The sequence below is a fragment of the Phascolarctos cinereus genome, unplaced genomic scaffold (genome assembly GCF_003287225.1).
Source record: "Phascolarctos cinereus isolate Bilbo 61053 unplaced genomic scaffold, phaCin_HiC Scaffold_1;HRSCAF=81, whole genome shotgun sequence".
NCBI classification, from domain to species: Eukaryota; Metazoa; Chordata; class Mammalia; order Diprotodontia; family Phascolarctidae; genus Phascolarctos; species Phascolarctos cinereus.
The window spans coordinates 60,722,436-60,740,401 of NW_027555514.1; the positions used below are offsets into that span (position 1 = coordinate 60,722,436).

At 37.8% G+C, this 17,966-nt stretch overlaps 1 protein-coding gene across 7 annotated transcripts in view; it reads left to right on the plus strand.

Annotated features, from left to right (window-relative positions):
* Positions 1 to 11,391, plus strand: part of ARMC3 (armadillo repeat containing 3) — a 159,335-nt gene extending 147,944 nt beyond the window's left edge. For 6 of the 7 annotated variants that reach the window (XM_020978261.2, XM_020978264.2, XM_078151945.1 and 3 more), the window contains 3 exons: positions 1,887 to 2,084; positions 6,465 to 6,627; positions 10,508 to 11,391. In XM_020978261.2, the coding sequence (XP_020833920.2) occupies positions 1,887 to 2,084; positions 6,465 to 6,627; positions 10,508 to 10,717 (571 nt within the window). In that variant the 3' untranslated portion in view covers positions 10,718 to 11,391. Of the gene's footprint in view, positions 1 to 1,886; positions 2,085 to 6,464; positions 6,628 to 10,507 lie in introns of those variants that run through there. The other variant, XR_013485710.1, reaches the window with a different exon arrangement.
* The last annotated feature ends 6,575 nt before the right edge of the window (positions 11,392 to 17,966 follow it).

Consider the following 17,966-nt stretch of genomic DNA (forward strand, 5'->3'; position numbering starts at 1 on the left):
CTTTTGCCACCAAACTGCCCTCAATCAACGTCTCAGAACCTCTTCGTTCTTACGATTGTTGTTCAGTCATTTTATTGTTATCTAACTCTTCACGACCCCATTTGAGGTATTCTTGGCAAAGATACTGGAGTGGTTTGCCATGTCCTTCTGCAGCTCGTTTTACAGATGAGGAACTGAGGCAAATATAAGAGACTTTCCCAAACAAAACTATTTTCTTGGTCTTTACTGCTCACAGCCATAGCCAAAGATGATTGTTATTTTTTTAACAACTGTCTTGCTCCAGAGCAGAGGCTCTTAACCTAGGGTCCATGGACATCTAAGAGGCCCATGGCCAAAATTTCAGGGCAGGCTGTGAACCAGGAGGGGGAAAAAATTACATCTTTTTCACTTTTTCTAACTGAAATTTTGCATTTCCCTCCATTATGAATGTGGGTCAAAAACAAACACAGAGCAAAACGTTATCCTGTGAAGGGATCGATAGGCTTCAGAAGACTGCCAAAAGGGTCCGTGACACTTTAAAAAAATTTAACAACCTCTGCTCTAGAATAAAAGCAATTTAAATACTATAATTCTTCACTTTATGATTATACATATATACACAAAAGAAAATCACAGCTTACAAAACATAATTTAAATTTGTATTATTATTTTAAGTGTTAAATAATTCTTGCTTTACAAAAATATTCACTACAGATTTCTTTTAACTACCGAGCTCTTCATTACATTAGCTTAGCAATCATTTAACTGGCTAATAGAGAGCCTCAGGTAAAGATGAGTTAAGAACAACCATTTACTGGAGAATCAATCAAAAATGTAGACAAAGAATCTCTAAAATTAGAGTCATAGAATTTTGGAGCTGGACAGACACCTTAGAAGTCATCTGATCTAGCATCCATAGGAACCTGAAGCTGAGAATGATGAACTCGTTTGCTCAAGGTCACACAATGAGCTAGTAGGATTAAAACCCAACTATAATGCTGACTTATTAAGGGAAAACTGATTGATAATTTTGAAGAACATATTTGCTTGTATTTTATTATCACTAATTATTAATTATTTAATCTTTACATTTTTTTGTACTTTGATTATAGTCAGAAGCCTAGGTGAGCAAAGAGTACAGTTTTTAAAGCTCAGAATCAATAATTCTGGCCCTGGTCAAAACTGAAGTTGGGAAGGATTTGAAAGACTAGTTTACATTGAGATGAAAGCAACAGATGACATTTTGTGTACTGCACCGGTGACATTTGTATTTCAGCAGAGGAACCTGAATTACTATGTAAATTACAAAAGGTGCAATTCCAAGCATCTGTGACACATAGGTGTTACAAGTATTTGGAGCAAAAGAAGCCTTCCTGGCATCCTTCAATACTATACCTGTGGCTACCCACAGGACTTACCCCCCTGGCCATTCTCAAATTAAAAGCCAGAGCTCTCCTATTCAGTCAACACTGGCTAAAATCTTTGGAAGATCTCATAACTGAGACTGAAGATGACTTGTTACTGGTCTAAATGCCCAAAAGCGTTATCAGTAGAGAGGCAACTATGTAGATGTCTTGTTATACATGATTACAGTCTTTTAAATTTTTTTATTCTACTGCAGAATACAGACTCTGGAGAAGCAGTTTTACAATTTTGAGAGCTGAGATTTGAAATATCTTACTTTGCTTTACTATTAAGGATTTACTTAGTACAGTTTCTTGAATTTAGGAGTTTTCCCCCTAAATTTTGGGGAAATCTGATTCCATTTTGCTTTTACTACTAATCTGTAAGTTTCCTGAGGACAGGGACTAAATAATTTTTCATATTTTATTCACACTGTCTCACGCACATAATAGGCATTGAATAAATGTTGACTGAGTTGAATTTCATTCATTTGTTCCCAAAAGAAAGGGAAAAGGAAAGAAAGAAGAAGAAAAAAACAAAGAGGAAGAGGAAACACCAGTTCCATGCAAAGCTGTGGAATTAAACCCTGACAAAGAATGGTGCCTTCCTAGTGACCATGATTTCTGCAATTATATCACCGAGGTGTCCAAAACAATTTTGCCTATGACCAATCTCAAGGAGCAGATTGAGACTCTTGCAGAGTAAGTGGTTTTTTTTAACTTATATTATTTGTTTTTAAATAATTTTCCCAATTAAATGCATTGGGAAAAACAATCATGCAAACATGTTGAGCTTACTGTAATCCTTTACATGAACCATTTCTGCCCAGACAGAAGCATTTCTCCCTAGGAAAATCCTGTCTAACTCTGACCAGAACCTAAGCCACCTTGGGAACGATCTCATAACTTGGGCAATTATTGAAATTCTGTTCGTTGTCACATTCTCGTCTAGAATTGAAGTTAGCAGTTGGAAGAGAACTCTCTCCCTCTCCCCAAAATTGTCTTTCTTCCTAGTTAAATATTACACAAATACACAAATATTACACATTCCTCTATACATTGAAAGGGGGCCTGAAAAAAACAATATATAAATACAATTTTTGTAAATCACATCATATTTTATATGCATAGAGTTCTCTGTGAAATGTGAAATATTTTCCAAAGCCAAAAGTTCTTTTGTAAAGCAGGTGTCCCCTAATTTATTTCTTTTGTTTTAGATTTTAGTTAGCATTTCAGGTTTATTTAAAGTGGGTTGTATTTTTGCTGTTAATGTATCTATGGGTTAGTTAACTAGGGCATAATTTATTTCAATGGCTTCATTAGAGATCTTGATTTGATTCCATTAATGGTAAGGTTAAAATTCTGAATTAGAAACTGCATGGAATTGATACTCCTTGTAGAAAAGAAAGAAGCAATTGTGATTGACACTAGCCAAAGGAAGGGCTGCTGCATTCTATTCCAGCTGCAGGCTGCATGGGGTCCATAAATCTGCTCCAAGTGGAAGGACATTGTAGTAATCAAGTCTGGATATGATGACTACATAGACCAAGGTGCCAAATCACCTAGTTTGGCCCAAATGGGAAAAGAGCATTTGTTGCTACTAAGGGGATTTTGGCTCACTAAAACATACATACACACATACGTGTGTATATATATATATATATATATATATATATATATATATATATAGGCACATATATCTACACACACATACATAAATACATACATACATCTTTATTTTTTGAATAGGAATTTCTCCTGTTTGCTTGACTTTTGCACTGTTAACATGCTCCAAATAATGCTATGATTGTTTCCTGATGGCACAACTCAGCCAGGAGAGATGTAAAGTATGGGACTCCAGGAAATTTGTGTTCCTTTTTCACGAAGAAGAAATGCAGCTTCAGGCGAGGGCCTTTCAGCTCCTTTCTCCATGGTTCTCATTTTCCCAACACTCCCTTTGCCAGAGGACAGGGGAGCCTGCTCAGGAAGATTCTGATTCCTGCCTTTGCTCCCTTTGGTATCCCTGGACTTGGCATGGGTGCCTGCAGCAGGCATGCAGGGGGATTTTGCTAGGCTGCTGTGGTTTACAGGCTGCAGGAGAAACAAAGGCAAAGGCAAGCAATTCCCATGTGGCATCCCTCCAGGCTCCACTACCTACTCTTTCTTCTTTCTTCTCCTCCCCCCTTCCTTCTCCTCCTTCTTTTATCTTAATATAATTTATTCTTTTTGCCTGCAATTTAAAGGGGAGTTTAAACTGAAAAAGAAAAGGTGGAGGGGAGAGGGTAGAAGTGGGTGGACTGCATATGTCCACCAACCTAAACGTTATGGAAAATATCAAGATGGTAGGGTCAGTAACTGCAATGAAGATACCCAGAAATTGATTAGGAAAAAAAATTTCAAGAAAAGAACTAGTAACAGAATCTATGGTACCAGATGTTTATACACGTATATAAAATATGGCAAACAAGCAAGATGAACTAGAAAGCCCAAAACAGTGAGGTAAATTTGTCCTCATAGTATCAGTGAGGCTGAGACCCCTAACCGGAGCATGGTTCTGCAAGGCGGTATGTTGTACAAAAGAGACATGATAGGTTAGAAGGAGGAGGGGCAGGTAGCATTTCCCATTATGGTGATATCCTCATGGGGGGGAGTGGTTCAGCAGAGCCATAACTAGGAATTTTTGTAGACAGAACAAGCAATATAAACTAAGCCTAGGGTCTACAGAGCCCTCATTTGGGAGAAGTGGGTTATCCTTGTGGCCTCTGGATACTTGGGGACCACTTATGAAGGCTTCCTATTTAAGCCACTTATTCTTGATGGCAACCAATCAATGCAAATACTTATTAGCTGTCTACTACATGCCAAATATTGGGAATGTGAAAAGAAAAATGAAACAGATTTTTCTCTCAAAGCATTTATTTTAAATTAGGGGGAAAGTACAGATACAAGAAATACAAAATATATTAAAAAAGCAATAAAAGATATCTTAGGGAGGGGGACCTAGCAGCTGACAAAATCAAGGAAGGCTTCATACGGGAGGCAGTGCTTTAGCTTGAATTTAGAAGCTAGAGGTGGGAATAAGGAGGGTATGTTCTGGGCATGAGGGACAACCTGGAAAAAAGCACAGAGGTGAAATTATATTTGTGAGAAACAGCAAGAAAGTCAGTGTGGGTGGACCCTAGAGTTTAGGAATGGGAACAACGTATGATGAGCCTGGATGGAGCCAGCTTCTTGGGGGGGCTTAGATATCAAACAGTGACGTTTGTATTTGAACCTAGGGTAATAGGAACTACTGGAATTCGCTGAGGGGAGTGGCACGGTCTGGTGCCTGTTATAGGAATATAATTTGGGCAACTCTGTGTGGACTGGAGAAGGGAGAAGTGTGAGGCAGGAAGATTAATTAGGAAGCTATTGCAATAGTCATTGTGAGAGGCCATGAGTAAGTCCTGAACTAGAATGGTGGCTAGAGCGATAAAAAGGAGATTACAGATGCAAGAGCCATCATGGTAGCTGGAGTCGTGTCTGCACACCTGACACCCAAGGACCCACATTCCTTAGGAATTAGGGGGACAACAGCAAACACAATCTGATGATTTGGGGGAAAGATTAAAAAGGGCTTGAAGCTAACACTGCCCTCCTCCCATCCCCCCCCCCCCCAAAAGACATCAAAGCATACTATTAGGGCTAGAAGAGATCCTCGGAGGATCTAGGCCAGCTCCTTATTTCTGCAGAGGCCCCCAACTTGCCCAAATTTACAAAGGCAGGACTCTTAAGTTGAGGTGGGGTCAAATGCAACACCAGTTTCATAGACTTACAAACCATTGGAGCTAGAAGATATTAATCCCTCATTTTAAAGAGGAGACCCTGAGTAGATAATCTTTTTATTTACTTATCTGCAAATATATTGCATAGTAAAATGTAAGTTCCTTGAGGGCTGTTTCCTGTGTTTCCCCAGTACCCAACTAGTGCCTGTAATGTAGTTTGTATTTAATAAATTCTTATTCAATAGAGCAAACCATAAATTAACCACCAGAGGAGGAAAAACAGATGGATTTATATTTTTCTATTATATATTAAAAGAACAATTAACCTGTTTGCCACATAAACAAAATTAGAGGAACGTTTTAAAACTCCTGCAGGCTCTGGGATAAAGACAAAAGGGGCGCTGGAGCAAGGAAGTGAACTGACTCCCCAGGGACAAAAGCTTGAAACGAAAATACAGACACTTGAGAAAAGGAAGAAGTCAGCTGACACTGGGCCATTTCCCCAACCCACAGTAGCAGTGCATGAGACTGGAATTAAGACAGATTGGTGCCATTCATTTTTTAGGACTATAACTATTCTTACAGTAACCAGGCTCTAATATTAATCCCCTTTCTATTCTTTACATGCCTTTTAACAAATTGGGTTTGGTTTAATGCTCTTATAAGCCTGGCTTTTCTGGTGGAGTACTGGAAAGGCCCCAAAAGAAAGACCCCTACCAAGCCAAAATCAGGTCTTCCCCAGTTTTCCCTGGGTGGGGGTAAAAACAAGCCATTATTGAGAAGTCTGCAGGATTGAATCCTGTCCAGGTAAGCTCAGAGCTGTGGTTCTGAGCCAAATACATGTATTCATGTGAAAAATATTTTGGGGACCTCTGGAGAAATGCCTCTATGTTGTCTCAAGTTCCTGAAAAGAAGAAGCTACATGTTAGGTCCAGGATTATAAGTTAAATCACTCACATTTTAAAAATTAATGTTAAAGGACAGTCATTATAATACAAATTTTTAAATAGATGGTCTTTAATTCATTTTGAATTCCATACGTGATCACGTGGGACTGATTTTTGTTTTGGTTTCTAACAATTGAGAAATTATTAATTTTCAAAATGCTTCTTCACATTTAATGAAGTAACTAGAATTGTGGCATGTCTGAATGGCCTGCAGACATTGCATTGTTATATTAACTTAATGTTAAGCCTACTTAAAGAGATCATAAGGAAATTTTTATGTAAAATGTCTTTTCTGTTTGTATACATATAGTTTTGTTATAAAGGATCATCATAAGATCTCTAAGACTGATTTATTTTCTCCCAATTTAAAGGTTTGTGGCAGGAAAGATGGGTGGTCCAGTTTCAAGAGAGTTGCTGCATGAATTCAAGTGGGAACATCACATAAGCGAAATAGAATTTCAACTAAAATCCAATGTCGTACCTATTGGATATATCAAGAAAGGAACCTTCTACCACCGAGCTCTGCTTTTCAAGGCATGTTGAGTTGCCTAACTCATAAAAATCACTGGAGTCCCTGAGAAAAAATAGCAAACACATGGCAAGCTCACTTTGGATTCACCGAATCCAAATGACTGAGTGGATGGCCAAGGGTCAGCCAAGCCAGACCAAATGACGTGATAATGTTGTGTGCTGAAATCTTTCACCCCAGACAACAGGAAGCACTTCCTTTCATTCCTGTTGCTTGTGGCCTGAACCACAGACCTTTGTACAAGTGGGCTGGAAATCTCCTTTCACCTGGGCAGCTGGTTCTTGGTTGTCTTCAAGCCATTCCCTCTGGTCCCCATCAGAAGCTCTTTTCTGGCTCCCATGGGGCAAACTAATGTGGCCCTTATTTTCCCTTAAAAGTTCAGCTCAAACCCCCACCTCCCTAATCCCTGAAAAAGAAAGCATTCCCACTACTTCAGAGGTAGTGTGGCACCTTCTCTACCTCCCCCCTCCAGCAAAGTCACTTAACCTTACTCATTTTATGGTCTCAGCTATTCAGCACAAACTGAGGTGAAGGGTCTGGCAATTATCTGGATAATTCAGGCAATAAAATCAGCCTTTGCTTCAGTTAGCAAGTTAATTAAGGGTGGGTTTTCTCCCCTTCAAAATAGCCCTGGCAATTGTGGCTGCGAGGACTTGTAGCTGTAGAGGAGCTATGTGAAACAAAGGTTTTTGTGACATTTTCTGAAACTGATTCATATCAATTCTGAGTCCAATTTCATTTTTAAAGGGAAATACCTCATTGATAATTTACCCAGAAAAGACATTTTCTTCCAAGCTAAAGTTAAGGGTCCCTCAACTTCCCTTACAAGTGCTTAGTACCTTTTTTAAAAGACAAAAAAATAAAATACTTCAATTGTTGCCCCGGTTAAAAAAAAAAAAAAGGAAAGCAGAGCTCACTTTTCCTAAGAAAGGACTGAATTACCTTGTTTCCTCCCATCAGTTTCCTTTGCTTTGCTCCTTGACATTTCACTCTAGCATTTGGACGCATCGGGGAATCGTGGAATCATCTGGGTCCTAGTCCCCAAACAGTCCTCCTTAATTTTCCATGTTTACTCAAGAGCAGTACTTTACCCAAAGTTATTGCAATCAGTAAAGCTTGTTGGAATTTCTCCCTTTCATCAACAACTACTTTCTGCTTGGAATTGAAATGCTGCTTGGAACATAATTGTGTGTGGGGGTAGACAATGAAAGTGATGAGGAGTGGGCTGATTCTTTCACAGATAGGATTTATCTATGGATTTAGAATGGCAATGATCACATCTCACCCTCTCATTTTACATTTTTCATTTAACTGAGGCCACCAAAATGTAAGTGTTTTGCCCAAGGATGCACTATTTGTGCCCGACCTGTGGTAGAGCCCTCCAAACTCATATGAGTCTGATCAGTTACAGTCAGACACACTACAACTTGACTCCAACATAGTAGTGTCATTTTGGTCCTCTTCAAGCACAAAGACCAGCCACCAAACCTCTGAAATCAGAGGACCCAGGTTCAAGTCATCCTCCCTGTGACATTGGGCCTCAACTCTAAAATGAGGAAATTGGACCAGATGGGAGAGAAGGCAGTAAGCACATATGTGTGTGCCTGGTGCTTTGAACAAATGTTTCATTTAATCCACACAACTGCCTTGTGAAGGAGGTGCCGTTAGCCCCATTTTACAGTTGAGATAAAGTGACTTGCCCAGGATCACACAGCTATTAAGTATTAAAGGCTGAATTTGCACTCGGGGCTTCCTAACTTCAGACCCAGTGTTTTAACTACCTTACCACCAGCTGCCTGTGAAAACCCAAAGTACCCTCCGGCTCTAACTGTATGGTCCTGGTTTGCTGAGGTTACTTAGGCAATCAGTAACAGTGCCAGCATTCAACACAAAATCTCCCGAACCACCCTGTTCTTTCCACTCTACAGATAATGCACTGTCTAGTCAGCTTCGGGAATTCACCAAACTAAAGACCAGCTGCACGAAGCTCATTGCAGCATGATTCAGGGGAAAAGGCAACAGATCAGGAATCAGAGACCCTGCCCTTTATAACCTGGGTCATCATAAGAAAATCTCATAATGCCTCCCCCCCGTACAATGAGAGAGTGGGGCTAGACAAATTCAGGTCCCTTCCAACTGGAGACCTGTGACCCTATGATTTCCCCACAAGGTTGGGAGAGGAGAGACAGAGAAGGGGGAAGGAAGGGAAGGGGAGAGGTAAGTGACAAGCAGCCGGACAGCAGCAGAGCAGCAGCTCAGGACTGGCAGTCCCTTGGGCTTGGAAAACAGCTGGTGTTCTTTGTTCTCCCTATCAAAGAAAAAGCAGGTAATCGACCATCTTTTTCATTCTGTGTATTAGGCTACTGTTTTGCTAATAATAACATTTGTTGAGAGCCTAATAGAGAATTCAGCTACCTTTGAGGCACTAAAATTTTAATCAAATTCAAAAAACGGATTTCTAATGTTTAAATACTGACATTTATCACCTTTAGAATTTTGCAAGTAATCAAGGAAATTGCCATTAAAACTTGGAGCGGTTCCCATTTCTCAGCACTTCTGTTATGTCGATTCCTTGATCAAACTAAACACAATGTACAGCCTCTGCCTGTTAGAATTTCCAGTCCAAGACTGTATACAACACACAAGAAATATGTGGGCTTGAAACAACTACCTAACATTCTAGAGTTAGGCTCTTCCAAACCCCTTAGGTCAGGACTGCCGGAGGTGGATATCTGCCAGGTAGCTTCCCCGGAACCAAAGCAAGATGTTCAGGGCAGGGAATGCTTGGATCAAAGAATTAACCAAGAAGCAATCATCATAAAGCACACCCTTTAATAAAGTTCAGTGACTCCCTATCCCTTGCAGAATCAAACATGAAATAATTCTGTTTATAGTTTGAAGTTCTTCATCCCCTGGTCCCTTCCTATCTTTCTGGTCTTCTTGTACCTTAACTCCCTTCTAAATGCACTTTGATCCAATGACATAGGTTTCCTTGCTGCTCCTTGCACAAGATTTCCCATCCCCAGACACTAGGCTTTGTCATTGTGGCCCCAATCTATCCTGTTCCTGGAATTTTCTTCCTTCTCACTTCTTTCTCTGACTTCCTTCAGGTCTCATAAAATCTTTTCTTCTACAAGAAACCTTTCCCAAACCCATTAATGCCAGTATTTCCTCTGCATCCTGTCTGTGTATTTTGTTCGTATGTGGTCATTTGCATGGTATGTGTCTTGTTAGACTGTGAGCTCCTTAAAAGCATGGACTAGTTGTTGCCTTTCTTTTTAATCCCAGTGCTTTGCACAGTGTCTGGCACTAAACAGTTGCTTAATAAATGTGTGACTGACTTGCACGGACAACAACCACAGCTTTGGCTCCATACTCCTATCCAACCACATTTACTCATCCAATAAACAAACTGAAAACAAGTGCTGCTCTTCCCCTCTCCCAACTAATTTGGCTTCTCTTTTTTTCCTTCCAACCTGACATATTGAGAGAAAAGAGGAGTAGAATGAAAATTCACTTTCTGGGTAATTAATAACTGCCCCAGTGATGGGAGCAACTTGAATGGTTCTTCTTCATGGAATTAATTTAAACACACACACACACACAGACACACACACACACATATATCCAGAAAAGACTATAAGGTATTTGTGCCCTATAGAATTTTTCAAAGAATCATCAAAATTAGCTTTAAAATTCTTAAAATTCATTTGCTCCTGCATTGTGGCAAGTTAGCTCTTCTGCTTCACCAATCCCTTGAACAAACTATTTTACCAATATCAATTCAGTGTGCTGGGTTTTTTAAAAAATAACTAATGATCTCCCCCTCTTCTCCCACCCCCACCCCAACACATTCTCTTATTTTATTGCTGTTTTCTTTCACAGGCTTTAGCCGACAAAATTGGGATTGGTGCCACTTTAGTCCGAGGAGAATACAACAGGGCTTGGAATGAAGTTAAATTAGTTGACGAATCATATAAAGGCATAACTGGATTGCTGCCTCGTCCCGAAGAGTTTATTGTTGACCTAATGTATGAGCCTGGCACTCTGTTGAAGAAAAGAAGTAGAGAGGCAGAGCTCTACAAATTTATTTAATCCAAAAATTGTTTGAAAGAAAAAAACTCATTTGTTAAATGTTTGAGATATATTTCCTATAAAGCATAAATACTACAGTTTTCCTTTGTTTTGTCAAAGCAATAGAATTTTTCTATTTTTCTCTGCACTTAGAATGTTAAGGAACTTAATTCAACTTTATTTTGTACTTCTAATTATAGATCATTAGCCACAAGTTCACAATCTTTGCATTATGTTTTGTTTTTTTTCTGTTCTCTAAGTTACATATTTTGTTAACACTTAACCTAGCTAGCTCACTAGGTTTTTTTTTTCCTAGAAAAGTATCTGTCCTTCTGTATTCATGTCCAAATGATCACAGCCATTGTAAGTAGTATGATAATAATGCCTCATTTAGCATCCTTAATATTGGTACTATTTTATAACCAGAGTACCTCACAAATACTTTGGGTTAAATCAGTCTAGTTGTTTTTAATAGTCTTTGGCTCACTACCATTGAGTAATTACACTATATTTTCATCCTGTAGGTGTATTTTGTGATGTTTCCTTTCTAAGAAAAAAAGTATTCATTTTAAGAGGGTACCTACTATGAACATCATTGAAAGTTATTTGATGTATTGAAATTGTCATTTATCCATTTTCAGAAAATGAGTTTTTATTGTCATAACTGTATTAGTAGAAATAAACTTTCTTCGATCACAAAAGCAGTTTTCTTATTTACTTTGATACTGATAAATAAGGCATATTTAGCTACTAAATTTCTTAGGTTCTCATTTAAAAATATGAGAACTAGGAATGTTATAGAATGTGAGAGATTGTTGTTAGTTGTTAGTTTAAATGGAAAAATAACATGCAACTATACTTTTTTTAAATGATAGATCAGGATGCAGTCATACATATTAAATCATATTAGTAACGTGATCAACCCTAAGAATAAAAAAAAAATCTTGCCATAGATGAGCTATGTCTATTGGTTAAAGGTTAAAAGGTATTCTATAGTGAGATTAACTTTGTGAATCAAGGCCATTCACACCATTGTATGGCGTGGAGTTTTCTTCTCTAAAGAAACCAGACTACTTTTGTTTTGTCACATTCCATGAAAAACCAAAGCATAGTTATACAGAATACATGTTCCTCAATATAAGAACTTGTAGTAAAAAAAAATACAAGTGAACAAATATCAGTTAACAGACATCTTTGTGCCTTGAATACCAATCTGAGACGTCATTTTTCAGAAATTCCATTCGCTAAATGTTTTTCGCCCAAAGTAGCAGTGTGTCCTACCCTCGTTAGAATATGTTACTTCTATTAATACCCATTCACATTGAGCTTGCCAGGACACCAAAACCATTTAGATTGTTGTCTAGCCTCACCTCCCTTAACAATACCACTACTAAGGCTGTATCCCAAAAGAGATAAAAAACAAAAAGGAAAATGACATACGTGTACAAAAATATTTATAGCAGCTTTTATCTGGGGGGTAAAGAATTAGAAGTTGAGGGAAAACCTATCAGTTAGGGAATGGTTGTTTGAACAAGCTGTGGTATGTAATTATGATGGGTATTATAAGAAACGGTGGGCAGGATGCTCTCAGAAAAGCCTGGAAAGACTTGCATGGACTGATACAAAGTGAAATGTACCGTGTACAAAGTAATGGCAATACTGTAAGATGATCAGCTGTGAATGACTTAGCTATTCTCAGCAATACAACGATCCAAGACAGCTCTGAAGGACTTATGATGAAAAATGGTATCCATTCCTAGAGAAAGAACTGATGATGTCTGAATACAGATTGAAGCATGCTTTTTTTTACTTCATTTATTTTTCTTGAGCTTTTCTTTTGTCTGTTTTCTTTCACAACATGACTATCATGGAAATGTTTTGCATGACTATACATGTATAACCTACATTAAATTGCTTGCCTTCTCAATGAGGGGTGGTAGGGAAGGAGGAAGGGAGAGAATTTGAAACTCAAAGTTTTAAAAACGAGTGTTAAAAATTGTTTATACATGTAACTGGGGGAAATAAAATACTAAATAAAAACTAAAAGAAAATAAAGACTAATAAGATAAGAAAGGGCTTTAAACTCCAAGCTGAAGATTTTATGTTTGATCCTGATTGGAAGCCACTGGATTGTATTCAATAGGGGAGTGACATGGTTAGACTGCACTTCATCTAAGCGATTAATAAAAATGTTAAAAAACAATGAGAACCCTCTACTATAGCCTTCTCTCCTGGCTAACACAGATCCATTCATTGATGACTACCCTTTGGGTCCTGGCATTCAGTTTTTTAAAAAGCACTTATAAAGTGTGGATCTACCTAATTATACTATCATCTAACCTACTTTTTTTTTATCTTTGCCCAAAAAAGACTTTATCAAGTCCATTATTTTAAAAAATCTAGATATAAACTAGTGAAAATTTGGGGCATTTAATTTATAGTTAGAAGACCTGGATTGGAATTCCAATTCTGTTATTTATAAGCTATGTAACTCTGAAAAAGTTGTTTAGGTAAGTCATTCGTTGTTGTCAATGAGTCATGCCAGTTGTGCCCAACTCTTCATGACCCCATTTGGGGTTTTCTTACTGGAATGGTTTACCATTTCCTTCTCCAGCTGATTTGAAAGATGAGGAGACTGAGGCAAACAGGGTACACACAACTAGTAAGTGTCTGAAGCCAGATTTGAACTCGAGAGATGAGTCTTCCTGACTCCAGGCCCAGCACTTTATTCATTTAACCCTAGCTGCCCTTTAGTTAAGTCAACAAGCATTTATTAGGCCTCTTCTCTGTACCAGGTACCATGCTAATTAAAAGCCTGGATATGAAGAAAAGCAAAACAGTTACTGCTGTCAAGGTGCTCCAGTCTAATGGGGGAAACAACATGCAAATAACTATGTACACACAAGATATATACAGGACAAATTGAAGGAAGGCACTGAGGTTAAGCAGGGCCAGAAAAGGCTTCTTATAGAAGGTGGAACTTTATCTCGGACTTTAAGTAAGCCTGGAAATGGAGGTGAGGAGGGAGAAAATTCCAGGCATGGGGAATAGCAAGTGAAAATGTCCAGTTGGGAGGTGGAGCAGTGATGACATGTCTCTCCCCAGATTACACCACCTTGGGAGCACTGAAAACATGCAGACCCCCAGAACTAGCTCTGAAAACAGCAGTAAAAAAAACTTCAAAGTTTGGGATGTGCCTCCCCTAGGAGGTGAGCAGAGCTCAACTTTAACATAAAATTAAAAGTCAAGATTCAGGCTAGAAAAATGAACAAACAACAAAAAAAGAACTTGACCATAAAAAGCTGTTCTAGTGGCAGGGAAGACCAAGACACAGACTCAAAAGATAATAATGTGAAAAGCACTATAAGCAAGCCTCAAAGAAAAATACTAATTGGACACAAGTCCAACAAGAATTCCTGGAAGAGTTAAAGAAAGAGATAAGAGTAGTAGAGGAAAAAGTGGGAAAATAAATGAAAGTGATGGAAGAAATTTATGAAGAGAGGATTAACTGCATGATAAAAGAAGCACAAAAAATATAAAGAAAATAACACCTTAAAAAAAGAGGTACAAAAATTCACTGAAGAAAAGAATTACTTAAAAAGTAGAATAGGTCAAATGGAAAAGGAGGTACAAAAATTCACTGAAAAAAACAATTCCTTAAAAAGCAGAATTAGCCAAATGGAAAAGGAGGTACAAAATATTACTGAAGAAAATAATGCCTTAAAAATTATATTTGGACAACTGGAAGCTAATGACTTCATAAGATTTCAAGAGACAATAAAACAGAGTTTAAAAAAATGAAAAAAAAGAAGAAATTGTGAAATATTTCTAACAACTAATACGGAAAATAGATAAAGGAGGGATAAGTCAAGTATTATTGGACTATCTGAAAGGCATGATCAAATAAAAAGCCTAGACATCATATTTCAAGAAATTATCAAGGAAAAGTGCCCTGAAATCCTAGAACCAGAGGGTAAAATAAAAATTGAAAGACTCTACTGATACCTCCTGAAAGAGAGGGATCCAAAATGAAAACTCCCAGGAATATTGTAAGCAGCCAGAAAAAAAAAATTCAAATATGGAGCCTCAGGATAACACAAGATTTAGCAGGTTCTACATTAAAGGACCGAGGGCGTGGAATATATACTGGAAGCTAAAGGAACTACAATTACAACCTAGAATCACCTGCCCAGCAAAACTGAGTATAATCCTTCAGGGACAAAATGGATATTTAGTGAAATAGAAAACTTTCAAGCATTCCTGATGAAAAGACCAGAGCTAAATAGAAAATCTGACATTCAAATACAAGACTCAAGAGAAGCATAAAAAGGTAAACATGAAAGAGAAATCATAAGAGACTCAATAAAGTTAAACTGTTTACATTCCTATATGGGAAGATGATTCATGTAACTCCTAAGAACTTTGTCATTATTAGGGAAGTTGAAAGGAGCTTACATAGATAGAGGGCATGGGTGTGAGTCAATTGTGATTTCTAAAAAAATAAAGAGGTGAGAAAGAGGGATGCAGTAGGAAAATGGGGAAGGGAAATGTAAAATGGGGAAATTTTCCACACATAAATGAGGCATGCAAGGAAGAGTTTTTACAGTGGAGAGGAAAATAGCAGGTGAGGTTTAGCAGGCAATGCTTGAAACTCAATCTTATTAGAATTGGTTCAAAGACGGAAGAATATATACATACATATATATATGTATATATATATATATATATATATACATATATATGTGTGTGTGTGTGTGTGTGTGTGTGTATATGTGTGTGTGTGTGTGTGTGTGTGTATGTATATGTATATTCACATATTCAGCTATGTATAGAAATCTATCTTACCCAATAGGGGAATAGGAGGGAAAGAGGATAAGAGAAAAGGGGTGGAGGTAATAAAAGGGAGGGCAGACTAAGGAAGGTAGTGGTGAGAAGTAAAACAAGACTTTTGAAGAGAGACAGGATAAAAAAAGATAATAATAAACAAAAGAAAATGGGATGGGGGGAAATACACAGTGAATAGTCATAACTGTGAATGTGAATGGGAGGAGCTAACCCCAAAACAGAAGAAGATAGCAGAATGGATTAGAAACCAGAATCCAACAATACATTGCTTGCAAGAGACACTCTTGAAACAGAAGGACACCCACAAAGTCAAAATAAAGGGCTGGAGCAGAATCTAATATGCTTCCATGAAGTAAAAAAGGTTGAGGTAGCAATTATAATCTCAGACAAAGCAAAAATAGACTAATTAAAAGAGATAATCAAGAAACTACACTTTGCTAAAAAATACCATAGACAATGAAATAATATCAAAAAAATTTTTACAGCAATCTCTTTTTGCAGCAGATGAACAGGCTCTTTAGACTCTGCTTTACTGCCTTTCATTCCTCTCTTCTCATTCACCAAGAAGTCCAACTAACTCCCCAGTGGGTAATAGTTTCACTATACTATCTTTGTGGGTCTCCAGCCATGCTCTGGGACTACCTTATAAACCAGAAAGTTTCCCATCTTTTCTATAACTTAACATGGAGTGCCTTCAATAGTCTCCTATCTTGCTATTTCTTGCATTCCAGCATTTCTTAGTGGAAAAAATTCTATTCCCTTGCTGATGATCTTAACACTGAACTTGAGCTTCTTCCAATACGTGACATTAGTTATAGTCCAATACACATGCAATATACATAATTCTATTACACATCTTAAATGTCTCCAACTCTCTCAACAATAAAGGGCCTTCTCAAGAATAAAACTTGAACCCCCTAGGATCAAGCCCATGCTTCTTGGCTTTTATGCCTTCTCTTCATTCTTTATCATCAATCAATAAGTATTTATTAAGCACCTTCTATGTGTCAGGTGCTGTGATAGACTGTAGGTCACAAATAAGAAAGAAAGAAAGAAAGAAAGAAAGAAAGAAAGAAAGAAAGAAAGAAAGAAAGAAAGAAAGAAAGAAAGGAAGGAAGGAAGGAAGGAAGGAAGGGAGAAAGAGAAAGAAAGAGGAGAGAGAGAAAGAAAGGAAGGGAGGAAGGAAGGAAGGAAGAAAGAGAAAGAGAGAGAGAAAGAAAGAAAGAAAGAAAGGAAGGGAGGAAGGAAGGAAGGAAGGAAGAAGGAAGGAAGGAAGGAAGGAAGGAAGGAAAGAAGGAAGGAAGGAAGGAAGGAAGAATCTTTACTCACAAGAGCTAGGCCACGTTCTGTTGTTTTGGTTTGGTTTTACTTCAGTCCCCATGTCCAGGCATCCAAGGGCAACAAAAAGAAGGAAGATCATTTCAGTGCAACCAAGTTTGCATTTGCTGATGTCGAAGGCCACACATGGTAGGTAATGAAGTCAGTCTTTGAGTATGGAGTGATTTCCATCCTCAGTCCCCTCTTTCTTTTCCCAAAGTCTACCTCATTAAGGCTTCAGGCTCTCTAGGAAAGAGGACAAGTTTAAGTGATCTATTTCCATGTATAATCAAACATTTCTATCTCACCATGAATTTGAAAATAGTTTACTTATTCAGGTAATTTACCAAAACATATGGAATTTGATCTGTCTCCCTGTAGTGTCTAGAAAGTACTTCATATTTCCTTAAAGAATCTACCATACTCTCATAAAACTCTCAATAGCCTTGCCTCTTTAGTCACAAGACATTCCTACAGCTCTCTGGGTGGGTCTACATGCACTGCTACACACCAGTACTGCAGAACCTTAATATCCATTTGAAGTTTTTTGCTGTTTTATTTTTAATCCACTATTTGATCATCATAGAAGTAAGCCATATTTCAAAAGCATTTTTTGTATGAAATAATATGAGAGTTAATTTAAAGTAAATAGTTTATCTGGCTTATAAAAACATACCAGGAAACCCAGCCATCTAATCACAGCCTGGAAACCAAGAAACGATTTTCTCCAGTTGATCCATATAGTACTAGGGCATCCAAAATGGAAGTGCCAGATGAAAATTTCTCCAGTGGATCCTGAAATGCATACAGCATCCAAAATGGAAATCCGGAATGGACCTTTACAATGCAGTCTATGGATGCTCTCTTTTCCTCTACTTAGCTCTCCTAGGCTGTAGGCATTTTGTGGGTCAGAATCCTGTCCAGAACATACTTCACAAGTCCCCATCAATTTGTTTTACTTTTTTTTAACCAGTCAGCTAAACGAAGACCAATGGTCTTTAATAATAGGAGATTCATTAGTTCATAATAAAAGCATTTTAAATAGCAATGTAAATAAGCTAATGAAAGAATATTCTCTCACAACATTTGAGTCCTTTCTATGACTGCA